At 32.6% G+C, this 13955-nt stretch overlaps 1 protein-coding gene across 1 annotated transcript in view; it reads left to right on the forward strand.

Annotated features, from left to right (window-relative positions):
* Positions 1 to 563: 563 nt before the first annotated feature.
* LOC148282067 (uncharacterized) overlaps positions 564 to 13955 on the forward strand; it is a gene marked incomplete at its 3' end in the record, with an annotated part of 104399 nt that continues 91007 nt past the window's right edge. The window contains exons 1-5 of the mRNA XM_088225673.1: positions 564 to 684; positions 803 to 2080; positions 5225 to 5445; positions 7475 to 7680; positions 9968 to 10161. Of these exons, the coding sequence (XP_088081799.1) occupies positions 667 to 684; positions 803 to 2080; positions 5225 to 5445; positions 7475 to 7680; positions 9968 to 10161 (1917 nt within the window). The remainder of the gene's footprint in view (positions 685 to 802; positions 2081 to 5224; positions 5446 to 7474; positions 7681 to 9967; positions 10162 to 13955) is intronic.

Consider the following 13955-nt stretch of genomic DNA (forward strand, 5'->3'; position numbering starts at 1 on the left):
ATAATGTTGATTAAAATTATGTCCACAAATACTTAAAAGTAAGGTAACTTTTAAATAAGGTATCATGTCATAATATAACTGCAAAACCATTGAACTACCATGCTTGAGGCATTGGGAATGTCAGAAGGTAAGGTTAACATAAAATACTTATACTAATGAAATATATGTAATTTCGCTACACCATTCCACGTTAAATCAGGACTGTTTTTTGGTATTGCAGATTTCAACTTAATATAATAAATTATTGATGTAGGTCGAGTTGGTGTACAAACATATAGATAGTACAGATATGGGGTATGAACATGATATAAACATAATTGAATAGCTAAATAAATCAGTAGGTCTTACAAAAACTATCATAGCATTGAATCTCACATATTTTTCTCGGTTAAGTTAAGTCCTATTAATTTATTATCTACATCAGAACCAAAATGCGTTTGGTATATAAAAACCGAATTTATTTGACATTAAAAAAATGATGCTGGATTCATCTAATGTTGCCATGTTGCTGGGAAAAATACGGCTTTTGCGAACAAACTAACCCCTCTACGTATGGCAACACTAATGAAAATGTCAAAGAATTAATGGCGTCCTCTCTGTGTCTGTTTACGTTTTTTTAGAAACTTGTCAAGTTAAACGCCGATTTCTCGAAATCCTTTTTATAACATGACACTTAAAAAGCAGGTAATGCAATAGTATTTAGTTTTCTTAAAATTATTTACGATTTCATGTCCTTCAGACATGTCAAATCCTAGGTTAAGTAGTCATTGTTTATTATAATTACGAATGTACAATTCGACAGGCAAATAGCAGCACGGAGTCAAGCTCAGGCTCTAGCTCGGACTCAAGTAGTAGCTCGGGCTCGTCCAGCAGCTCTGGCTCGGGTAGCAGCACCAGCGATACAGACACCAGCAGTAGTGAGGAGTCTCCTCGGCCGCAAGGCAACGCAGCCGCTCCAGCCGCTCCCGCCCCCGCGGCTGGATCGGAGGTCCCTGCAAAGCGCCTCACGCCCCGCCGCAGTACCGACACAGCCCCCGCTAAACCTGCCGCGTCAAACAATAAAGTTCAGGAAAAAACACCCGCGCCTAAAAGCAAAGTAGACAAAACACCGGCCAAAACTCCGGCAAAAAAGCCGTCTATTTCCTCTAGCGAAGAAGATGTGCAAATTAAGAGCGAAAGTAAACCTGCCCTCCCAAAGAGGCGCACTTCCGCTCCCACTAAACCCAAGACTAGCGCTACCGTTACTCCCCGCAATTCGCGCCCTCCCGCGCGCCCGCCGGCGCCCCCGCGGCCGCCCCCCCGCGCTCCCCCTCCCAAGGCTGCGCCGCCTGCTAGTAAACAGGAAGTCAAGAAGCCTCTTAAGAAGAAGAGTATATTTTCACCTGATAACAGTTCGGAGTCCGAACCCGAGGCCAGTCCACCCAAGCCGCAGCCTAAGCCGTCCGGGAAAACCATCCCTCCGTCGCAAGGGAGGCCCAAGGGGCGCCCACCCAAATGTTCCAGCTCTTCCTCGGATAAAGGAAAGGCTCCCGCTCCGCCTGAGAAGCCGAAAGAGAGTGAGCCGCCCCCTCGGCAGAAGCGAGGAAGTATTTCTAAAGCCCCCCCGACTGTGAAGAAAAAACCGGACAAGGATAAAAACTCAAAGTATCCATCCAAGGCGTTTGTGTCATCATGTAGTTCTACCAACAGTGAATCCACTGCGTCCGCCTCCAGTTCTGACAGTGAGAGTAGTTCTGTGTCTAGGAAGAGTGCAGCTTCGGACAAAAGTGACGTGTCTCGAAAGAGTCCGACATCTTCTAGGAAAAGTCCTTTTTCTTCCAGGAAAAGCCCATTATCTTCGAGAAAGAGTCCGTCAACTTCTAGAAAGAGTCCAGTGTCATCCTCTAGGAAAAGCCCTTTGATTTCTCGAAAGAGTCCGTTAGCTTCCAGGAAAAGTCCTCCATCCTCCAGAAAAAGTCCTGTTGCTTCTCGCAAAAGTCCTCCAATTCTAAGGAAGAGTCCGGTCCCTAAGAGAGCGGCCATTTTGACTGCCAAATTAAATAAAACTAGATCCAAAGTCGATCCTGTGAAGACTGAAAAGGTATGTTGAAGTGTATCCTAAATAATGTTCTATTTAAGTGCCTTTGTCATATGCGCCTTATGAATTAGGGTTACATGTTATTAATTTGTATTATTTTCATTCTTTATTCGGATAACCAGCAGCTACATTTATCATTTAAAAAAAGGTACATTCTCTGTTAGATAACTCCAAAAGCAGGATTGGTAGAAAATGTGACTAAATAATATGAACACACATGAAAAAAATGAAACACCAACTAGAGTAATTATCACAAGAGTCTCAAAATGTTCGGTAGTATGCACGTATATAGCAGAAATGAGAGCTAAATACGATTTTGATAGCATAAAGGGAGATAAATATATGAGATATGAATAAACTTACAAATCGCAGTCATGACATACTGGGGTTTGATCTATTTAACCTATATATTTTTCATGTTGAATATTTGCATTCTCATACTATTCCCAATTATAAATCGTACAGTTCATTATTGATTGGACAAGTTTTAAGGTAATTAGAAAATATTTGTAAAGAATTCAATATTATTGTTGTTTTTTCATTCCATCGAATTGATTTCACGATCTTTTTCAAATTCCATTCTAGGGCTTTGCAGTCATAATTGTTTTTTGGTAATGTATCCAAAATAAAACACGTTTATTTGATTTTAATTCTACTTTAAAAAAAAAAATACAATAGGGTATATTGTGACGCGTTTCGCCTTGTTAGGACATTTTCAAGCTCTGTCAAACATTTCCAAATTTAATATGGAAGTCTACCAATTGTCTGCATACACAATAAATAATATAACTGTTTTAATCGTAGGGCATATAAAAAAAATTGCTTTTGTCGCTATTAACAATTTATCAATTTATTAGTTTTGTTTTGGAAATATAATACTATTAATTCTTACGGATACAGTTAAAATGCATATGGTTTGATAGAAGATATATTAAAAACGAAGGTACATATTACATTGAATTGATAAACAAAACATTTAGGGCCTGTTTTATAAACATTCTACTGACAATTGTGTGTTTTATAAACCAATTTTGTTAACTGTTAGTCATAGTAAGTGTTTTTAACGGAATTCAAATTTTAGCTGTTATTTCTATGTTTTTTGTCTATAATTTTGCCTTTTAAGTGTTAAGCGTAAAAGGTACTAAAAAGATCACATATTGCGAATGAATTTAGTGGAGTTCTCCTTCGTACAGAAGAAATGATCAAATAACAGTGTGTCAAAATATCTATCAGTGTCAAACGCGGCAGCGGCGAAGAAGACCGATCGTAATGCATTTAACTGGCTGAAATGGAGTAGTAACCATTTAACCACTTTTAACCAACTGGTTACGCTACGAAGGTTTATAAAATGCTATAATTGGCCAGTATACCAAATACTAGTTAAAAATGGTATTTCGGATGTTTATAAGACCGACCCTTAGCATTCTATTTCATTGTTTCTTTATGTACAATAGTTTTGATATCACTTAGTGACTCAATAACTTTAATTTATAACTGTAAAAATTTAATGTATATTTCTAGGTGTTACATTTGCTCTCCTATCCCACCTATCTCCTATCTCCTATCTACCAACCATTTCCGTGATGAATTAAGACGATATGCGGTGTCAGAGAAATTTGATGAATAGGTATTTGAATATAGTTTTGCTGTCACTATGCAGATATTGTGCGAAAAAGACAACTGCACGTCACACTGATTATTCCCAAATAAAATTGAGGTTTTATTGTCCCATTTTCTGCACCCCAAAACTGAGCCGATTTGATTTATTTTTTGAGAAAAAGTATCAGAATAAAATTTTCTGCGTCAGTACCTTTTCCGTTTTTCAAAATTATTTATCATATTTGTATACCCTACGTCCAAAGACAGCAGATAAAACTGGGTGCTTTTATTAAATTTTAATTAAATTAATTTATTTGAAAAATAACATTTACATTACAAACTTAAATAAGTTCAAGACGTACATAATATAAAAAGAAAAAAATACACAAAAGAAACTTGTCTCGAAGTAGTAGGAGAATCCTTCCATGGAAAACCCCTTCAGATACATGAAATATATCAATATCCAGAGCGATGTTGTTTCAGCATAGCGGTAGCCCTTCCAACAGATTTAACCATCATAATTTCATAATTATCAACAATATCCCGCAACAATTGTTATAAATATGTAGTCAAATACATTTATGGGTTTTTGGATGGTCCTACCTCCCATAAGAAACGATTGATCAAAAAAGCAAAATGATAGAGACACGCCGATGGTAAATAACTATCGTAAATCACTGCATAGTAAATAACTATGGTAAATCACCGAAAATATGGGAATACATTTGTATGAAGAAATGTCAGACCCCTTTTCCTCTTAAGGGATGAATCACTACCATAAGTCATCTGCAAGTTATGTTTGGTGGCCTTTAACTGTAGGTAAATTATTATTGATCAAAAGTCCGATCCCATCAAAATATAGGACATAATGTAAATCAAGTTCATTTTATGAAATAGTGTAATCTGATCGACATAAAATGATGTGTGGGGTTTGACATAAAAACATGTGGAAGTGTACCAAATTTTTAAAAATGTAATAAATATAGAAGTCTAGGTTTATTTTTCTTTTAGTATTTTTTGATATCCAATGTGAGCACACACATGAAATTACGTAACACAAAATAATAAAATTATTTAGTTAGGAGCGTAAAAATACTAATGTTTTTGCATTCGAAATCCACTGTTTATTCAAAAGCTTTTTTGTTAAGAAGTTAAATAAACATTTTCTGTAATTATATATTTTTCTATCAGTCTAATTGAATATTTTTCAAATGTAGTCGTCTAATTTTATTATAATTTTTTTATGATCCTTTTTTATTTTTTTATTGTTTTGCTCCTAATTTTGTAGAAAAACAAAAATCCTTCTGTCTTTGGTCTATAGTGGTACCTACTATGAAAATGCTATCACGGCCATGAGCGAAATCGTTCGATGACTAAGCCAGACAGAAATCTTTAATACATATATTTTTTTAAAAACAAATGTGACAAATTTTTCAACTCTGCATCAAAAAGTTTTACCTGAAAGGTTGACATTAGGCTTTTTATGGTTTAATCTTAGGTACAGAAATAATAGCCCACCATTTCAACTTGTTGATCAACTTCTTTCAGAATACGCCTACGAAGGAACCGGCTTCTGTATTAGTAACGGACTCTGACGCCGAGAACAACAAGTCGGTGACAAACACGTCGAGTGCCACGAACAGTGTGACGGGGGGAAATGTGACACGGAAGTTGACTCGCTCGGCGAGCGCGAGGAAGTCACGGCATGTTATGGGGAGGGCGGCCAATAGTGACACAGACTCTGATACTGAAACTGGACCCGCTAAAAGGTATTGTATTTTATGCTATTAATTAATTATCAATAATACCGACCGCCTTTAACATAATAATAATAATTGATATATCACATCAGAGTTTTTTATTTTTATTTTCTTTTATTTAGGAAACATACAGTACAGTTACAAAGTTTAATATTTTACACGATTAGACTTAATTCTAATGGACCAGTGAAGTTTCCATATTATAAAGCAATTATATGTAAGGTTAATTATGAAAGTATAAAAAAGAGAAGGAAAAAGAAAAACATAAATGAAAGTTGTTTAAAAATTAAAATTTAAGCGAAAAAAATATATTTTAAAGTTTGTAGTTTGTAGTGAGTATACAAATGGAAATAATATTAAAAATGAAGAAAATTTGTAAGAGTAATTAAAAATTAAGAATGGAAATGAAGAATGAAAAACATGCTAAGATGTAAAAATAAAATAAAATAGTAATAACATTTTTTAAAAAAAAAGGAAAAATATAAATATACACATATTTATTTTAAGGGATTCAAAGAAACGATGAGAAGAATCTTTATGTGAAATATAAGACAATAAATTTAAGTCAATTTAAAAAACATCTTCAAAATTAATGACACATTATAGTAAGAGCAGCAATATATTGATTTTATTTACATATATAAGTAATTAAAAGTAGTTTAAAAGTATAAAAACATGCCAATGCAGCAGAGAAAAAAGAAAAAATAAATAAGGAATAACAAGTATAGCAAGTAATCTTTAAAATTTGAAAAAGCAATATAAGGAGAAGATTTTAAACCATGAGAAGTCGATAAAATTTCATTAAAGCGATTTTAGTAGTAATACAAATTTCAAAAGAGAAATTTGATTTATAATAATAATATTAACGTATGTAATTTGAGTGATATAAGAGAAAAAGGAATCATCGGGAGTTTTATTCAAAAGTTTGCAGAACATTAATGTCTAGTCATTTACAGGATTTATGACCTGTAATTGACTGGTTTATGTGGCCACTTTACACGCTGTGTAGCATTCACCGTTCTATGTTTGAACATCCATATTTATTTAATTCTTTCATCTGTGGATTTTTGCGAATTTAACTCTCAACCCTTTATAGGACATGTAGAACAAAATGGTACGTACATGTACTACCAGAATTCAGGTATTAAAAAAAAAAAAATCGTATCAATAATAAGTCTCATGTCACAAGAGTATTGTAATAACGTACACTGGAAGATCTGTCTTCCACTCAGCTTTTTCAAATGCAATAGGTTTATTATCTTAAAATCTCATATCACAACAGAAATTATGAACGTTTCAGAGAAACTAATATTTATTTATTTATTTAACTTTTTGTACATAATGTTATTTGTACATTGGCGGGCTTATTGCCAAATGGCAATTTCTTCCAACCAACCAACCACTAATATAGAAGTCTAGGCATCTACAGGGCTTATGACCCATCGTTGGCTGGCTAAAGTAGCCACTTTACACATTGTGTAACATTCTGCCTATATTTTAATATCATCAGAAAAATATTTTCAGGCGTTGCCTGGTATGAAGGTGAAATAATTAAATCAGATGAATCTCATCCGCATCAATAAAGGTTTCAGCTCTTTAATTTCACAAACATCAACAGATGGACTTTCCCTCAAACGAACAGGGTATTTTTTTCAGTTTGAAAACTGATAAATAAATCTGCAATATTCATGCATTTGTTCTTAAAGTATATGTTTATTCAGTCAAACTATGCACAGTATTTTTTCGACGATAAGACGCATTGGACCCTAAGACTCACCCCAATTTTTGGTTGAATTTTCAGTGTAAAAACGTGCGTCCTTTGGTCTGAAAAATAAGGTAGTTAAATTAATTTAAAACTTGCCTTAAATATCATTGAGAAGGATGAGTGGAATTTGCTTCCTAACAAACAAGCCATCCATTATCATTTGTAAAGTAAACCTTTTTAGCTGTTTTTCTTACTCCATATCTATATTTTGCACGCATATATTTTTAATATATCGATAATTTAACTAGATATATTTATTAAACTCTTTTTCAGATCATCTTCCAAGAGTCCTGTTAAGCGAGCTACAGTTTCGTCTAAAGGCCCCCCTGCTCTGTTATGTCCTGTAAAAGGCAGGGGGGGTTTGGGCCTGTTTGGAGCCCCTACAGTCGCAGGGGGAGAGCGAGGGTCACGGCAGGACACAGAGAAGGGGCAGGAACTGCGATGTCCCCTCCCTGGCTGCGATTCCAAGGGACATCTAAGTAAATATCATTATATCTGATTTGTATTATAATTGACTCAATTACTGGTAATTCGGGATTCAACCAAAATATGTTAGTGTGAAGGCTAGCGCTAAAAAGCGAAATTTAATTTGAAATATTTTGAGAGGTTGGAATTCTTTGAATTCTAGAGCATTTTAGTTTCGAGGTACATTTTGAGGTCATTATGATGAATGACAATATCGGGCATAAGATCACCTATTCGCTAAACTTACAGTGAAAAGGGCAATGGAAGCTGAAGAGTTAAATTCAATTAAAATTGTGGTTTATGAATTTGAAATTTAAAAAATTAAGTTTGATTTTTTACTTAAAAAAATAGTATTGTTTAGTATGAGCGAAACCTATAGTAAGGTCCCCTAGTTTTTTTTTAATGGTTTTCGGTTATGTAGAGAAAGTGCTTTCACTGTATTTTTGAGGAACTACTGAGTACATGTTTTGGCCATAACAATTTGGCTATACAAGGTGAGGTTAGTGTCGTAGTCACTGCGCTGTTTCTGCAGTGTAAGACATTTACTTTGTCCACGGGAATTTTAGGCTCGATTTCCGGTGAGATTGAGTGTGTTCGCAGTGTGAGTATTTTTTATTTTATTACAGGTGACAATTAAGCCTCGAACCTGTGAAACATTTTATCAATGAAAGGTCTGTGGGTGTGTAGAATGGTAAGCCTCCAAAAAAACTCGTGGCACCATCTGTCAATCTATAAAAAAATCTATCGGACCTATAAAAAAAAGTATCCATCAATTTAAAAATACTCATTAATGATTCTGTATTTGTTTCACACATACAACTTTATTATTTTTCTACCCTGACACAGACTACTGTTCTGTTCTCATAAGCAAAAGAGATATGACACTTTTGAGTATTTAACAACTTTATGTAAATTTTTAAGTAAAAACACAGTATGTCAATTGTTTCTAAGCAGAAAACCAATATACTGTTTTTTTTTGCTTATGAATCTCTAGATCTTTACTGCTCTTTGCTTTAAATCAAATAGTTTGAAATTTCTTATAGGACATTATCTCATATTGAATTAATTTTGTGATTTTTGTCAAAATGCTGTCTTTTTGCTTATGGGGGCAGTAATTCTACACTTGGCCAAAATCAGAAGTATTTTACAAAGGAAACGTTAACGAAAAAGTAGACTGTAATTATATAAAAACATTATAATTACAGTTGGCGGCCTCCGTGGTGTAGTGGTCAAGACGCTTGACTCACAGACGGAAGGTTCTGGGTTCGATTCCCGGTGAGAACACTAAAATTAAAATGTGATTTTTCTCAAGCCTGGGTGTTCTGTGATGTAATTCACCGCTGTAATTGGGCCTCCTGGCCTGTTGTGGTGCAAAAATAAAAAAATAAATAAAAATAATCATTCAGTTGTGTTAAAGATTGCAATATTAGAGAAAAGGAAAGGAGCACGGGAATGGACCTACCTTCAATGTGAAAATGGTGCTTCGTTCATCTTATTGGTACACTTGATGATAAAACCTATTGCACTATTAATTATTTTATTACCTTATATAATGACTTTTCACTTTCACTCACGAGATTGAAGAATGTTGTGTCTAATTTTGAATACATTCCAATTCCAAAGACTTCTATTTATGTATCTTAATATTAATGTAGGTACCACGAGGATAGATTAAGGGAAAGATAAGAATGAAAGCTAATAATCGGCTAGGGATAATATCGATAAAAGCTTTTTCGTACTAAACAGTTAGTCTTACAATATACACTGGAACTTTTTTTTTACACAGGAATACTTCCACACGGTACTGTGTAAAAAGATATACTAAAATATGAACAATGGTGGATAGGTTTCCGTGTATAGAAATCGATCCAAGATTTAGAAAAAAATATTATTCATATTTAAAGCATTTACTTTGAGGTCAAAAATTTTACTAAATGTGATTAAATATTTGTATATAACTACTAGTCAATAAATAGTTATATACAAATATTTAATAACATTTAGTAAAAAAAAATAATTGTTTTACCTTAATTTTATTAAAAAATATAACATGACTGCAAAATACTTTAGCGAATGCCATCATATAATATTATATGCCTAGTAAGTAAATGAGCGATTTAGAGAATTCTAAAATCAAATCATACAATTGTATTACTACTCATGTTAAATTAATGTTCAAAAATTTACTTAATTTTTGTACCGTGTTATTTCAAAATCTTGTGAAAAAATCCGTTTAAAAGCGGTTCTGGTGTAAAATATAATATTTGAGCTTATTAATAATTATTTGATTATATTTTTCAGGTGGTAAATTGGCAAAACATTTTACGATAGAAGCTTGTCCTATTTACCACAACACCACCCCTGATGAGTGCATAGAACGCTGCGCACGGACGCGACAGGCTGTGGACGCACGCAGGAGAGCACAGCACGCACTGGCTGTGAGACGGACGCACCAGCCCAGTCTCGAGCACAGAGCATACCAGCTCAAACTCAAGGTTTGTCCCGATGCTAGTACCTTCTTTTTCTCGGCGCTGTCTCAACCAATTGCCTTGGTAGGCTATTGGGTCGGCTCTTTTCTTTCTCTAGTTATATCGACGGTCCCTACATTAACTATCGAATCTGCATTTAGTGAGGTTTACAGGAGAGCAAAAACAAAGCTTAATGTTTTTTTAAGAAGCTATCACACTTAGTTTTTTCTCGCCTATAAACCTCGTAAAATGTAGATTAGATAGTGTACATAGCAGGGGCGAATCGCCCAAATGAGCGATTATGCACAGATTGGTTTATGATGTTTTATAGTAACTATGTTTGTGAGAAAATAAATAAAATAATTATTATTTAATGAATTACCACCACCGTTTATCTCTCCCTACCAAAAAAATATCTATTAAGTGCGCCCAGTGCCTAGCCTGTTCTCAGTGAATGATAAAACTAGCCGATTACCTCAGTTTATTCCTCCATTTAAAAAAGTACACTATATTTTACATCTTCAACAGTCACGGTTTTTTAGTACTAATACAAGCTTACAGATTACAAATATTATTTGAAGATTCTCTATTTGGAAACTAGTATTTCAAACATTATTTTCAAAGGACTAGGATACTGTTGACATATTATGTATCACAAAGGGCATGTGGCATTCGAAGTGTCAACATGTAGTACATAGTATGAAATAATAGAATAATTCAAAGTAAAAAATTTAGTGAAGATATAATACAAAAAAAAAGTAAAAAAGAAACATAACATCTCTAAATAAAATATAACAATAACCATGAGAAAATCTTATGCTCTAAATATAAATATAACACAGTAAAGTTGAGAATAAGTAGATAATAATAATTTTAAAAAGTAATGCAAAATTAGTATTTTAAAAAATAGAAGTTTTTTAAACAATAAAATAAAAAAACTTTAAATTAAATTAACTAAATAATACCTTTATTTAGTGAAATCATCATCATCAGTTGGTTGGAAGAAGTTGCCATTTGGCAATAAATCCACCACTGTACAATTTAAATTATGTCTAACATGTTAAATAAAGAAATAAAAATCACGTATTTTAGGAAACAAAGTTAAATTAATATTATATTTAAAAATAAATCCATTATTTTTCTAATAAATACCGAGTGAGAATTCGTTTTAATTCATGAACAGAATTTGTATTGAAAATATAGATTATTTGTTCTAATTCATTTCCATACCTATGTATCCTGGGTATAGGAGAGTGCATTTCGAAGTTGGTCCGTGAATTGTTGCAAAAAAATAATTCCTTCTAGTGCACCTACCAGGTATTCGAATTTGAATTAGTTCAAGCAGAGCAGGGCTGTCAATTATCGATTTCATTATTTTAAATAAGAATAATAAATCAGATATAACTCTACGATCAGATAATTCAAGTAATCTCATTTCATTTCTAAGGAAATCATAATTTAAGGATTCTACAGGTATTTTTAATTTATGTGATTAAAAGAAAATAGCATATTTATGGAAGAAGAAAAAAAACAGTGCCCACGTCCACATGAGTAGATTAAATGAGAAAGCATATTTATATACTAGTGTTTGGAATCCATAACTTAATACCTACCCATATACTTAATAAATATTATTATTATAATTTACTATTTAGAATTGCAGCAAAATTCTGACAAAAGCAGGAGCAACCTGTGTATATTTTATTATCGTATCACATTAGCAACAAACAAAGCAATAGTTGTCTTTGTCACTCGTAATACGCGTGTCTGAGCGTGAGAGAGACAGATAGTATTTTGATACTTCACAAAATGTTCTTCCATTCTTTTTTTATGTAATGAAGGGAAAATTTAAAATATATAAATTATTCAAAATAAGGCGATGAGGATTATACTCAAAAGAAATATGTATTCTAATGTAGAAATAATGCACAAAGAAATCGGCTTACTCGCAGTAAAGCAATAAATAAAATATAATCTAGCAATTTTATACATAAAATAATTAAGGGGATAAATAGAAAAACAAAAATAATATATTTTAACCAAAAAAGTCATACATATGAAGCTAGGGATAAAAAAAGATAAGTTTACCAATGAGGAGAAAAATAGAGCCTAAAAACTCAATTGTACAAGGGGTTGAAGCTGTACAATGAGTTACCTGAAGAAATAAAAAGCATTGAAATCCTTCAAATTAATTTGAAAAAATATGTTTTTGAGAAATTTTTATGAAAAATTGTACTGTTATCAAAATTTTATATCAGTTCTTAAGATGTTATGAACTAACTCAATCAAGCATAAATAAATAAACAAACGAAATGTGTAAATGTGTTGTTCGCGCCAGTTCACCCTAACACACCTGTTTATTATTTGTTCCAACTCGACACAGGACCTTAGTCCAATGTAGTTGGGACATGTCTCAGTAATAGTAAAAATTAATGTGGAAACTATAGACCAATCAGCTTACTCAGTTCACTCAACAAAATGTTTGAAAATGTGCCACATACTAGATTTGTCTAATTTATTAACAAGAATGGAGGTTTCGATCTATACCAGTATGCTTTTCAGAAAAATCTTAATTATATGAGTGATAAGATACATATAACTATAGGGGTCCCTCATGGGTCAATATTAGGCCCCCTATTGTATTTATTGGATATTGATAACCTTAGACATTCAAATGTATCAGGGAGGTATTTTGTATATGCAGATGATACTCTATTGATATATAGTGGTGATAATGAAACTCAACTGCAAAACAACATCAATGAGGATCTAAATAAATGTATGTGCTGGTTAGATAAAAACTCATTAACAATAAATACAAATAATACTAAATATATGATACAAAACAAAAAAACATATGCCCCATAAAACTTAACCTAATAATTAAAGATGAGCAAATTAAAAAACATTTGGAAGTGGATGACAAATAAGCGTGGACAAAACATATCAAAGCAGTTATTAAAAAACTGAGTCCAATTATTGGAACAATGAGAAGAACAGAAGTCTTTGATAAAAGTGCAAAATTAATGATATACAATGCTTTCAAACTTCCACTCTTTGTATATACACCGCAAGACAAATAAATTTACGAGTTCTCAAAAAAAACTAAAATTGACATATAATGAATTATTCTTGATATTTAATTAGTTTTTTTTATATTGTTTGACATATGTGATGACTACTCGTTATTTCAAGGTTAAAATAAAAAATCTTACTCATGAATTGTACTTAGAAATTGCCATTATATATCAGGTATCAGATTACCCGAACCTTAGAGACCCATAACGGTTCATTTATGGTCGAGTGTTTGTGATGGAATAATAAAAGACATGTTATTTTTTAATTCATATTTAAGAAGTAGGTTCTTATCGCTTTATTTTAAATTAAAGTATTTTACATTTAAACATATTTATAACATTTAAAAATATTTAGTACTTAGTGAATTCACCTTTATTTTTTATAACATGTAAAATTCTATTATTTAGAGAAGCGTAAAGCGAATCTAAAATTTCTGATGTTATTTCTTCTTCCCAAACTTGAATTAAGTTTTTTTTTAATTCCTCAATGTTTTTTGATTTTTTTTTCCCGACTTTTTTTTCATAATCGCCCATAAATTTTATATCGGGTTCAAATCAGGGCTATTCCCGGGCCACGTCAACGATTTTAAGCCAATTTTCTCCTTGAATTCATTGATCTATAAAAAAACAATAAATTATTTATCATGTGGTCACAAAATGCATTTAAAAATATATATATTTGTACTCACAGTGCGGGCTCTATGGCACGGCGCAGAATCGTCCTGAAAAATTGGGTCCGCGGTA

The sequence above is a fragment of the Micrasema longulum genome, unplaced genomic scaffold, assembly GCF_059751315.1.
Source record: "Micrasema longulum isolate JH-2025_06_02 unplaced genomic scaffold, ASM5975131v1 h1tg000381l, whole genome shotgun sequence".
In the NCBI taxonomy this organism is placed as follows: Eukaryota; Metazoa; Arthropoda; class Insecta; order Trichoptera; family Brachycentridae; genus Micrasema; species Micrasema longulum.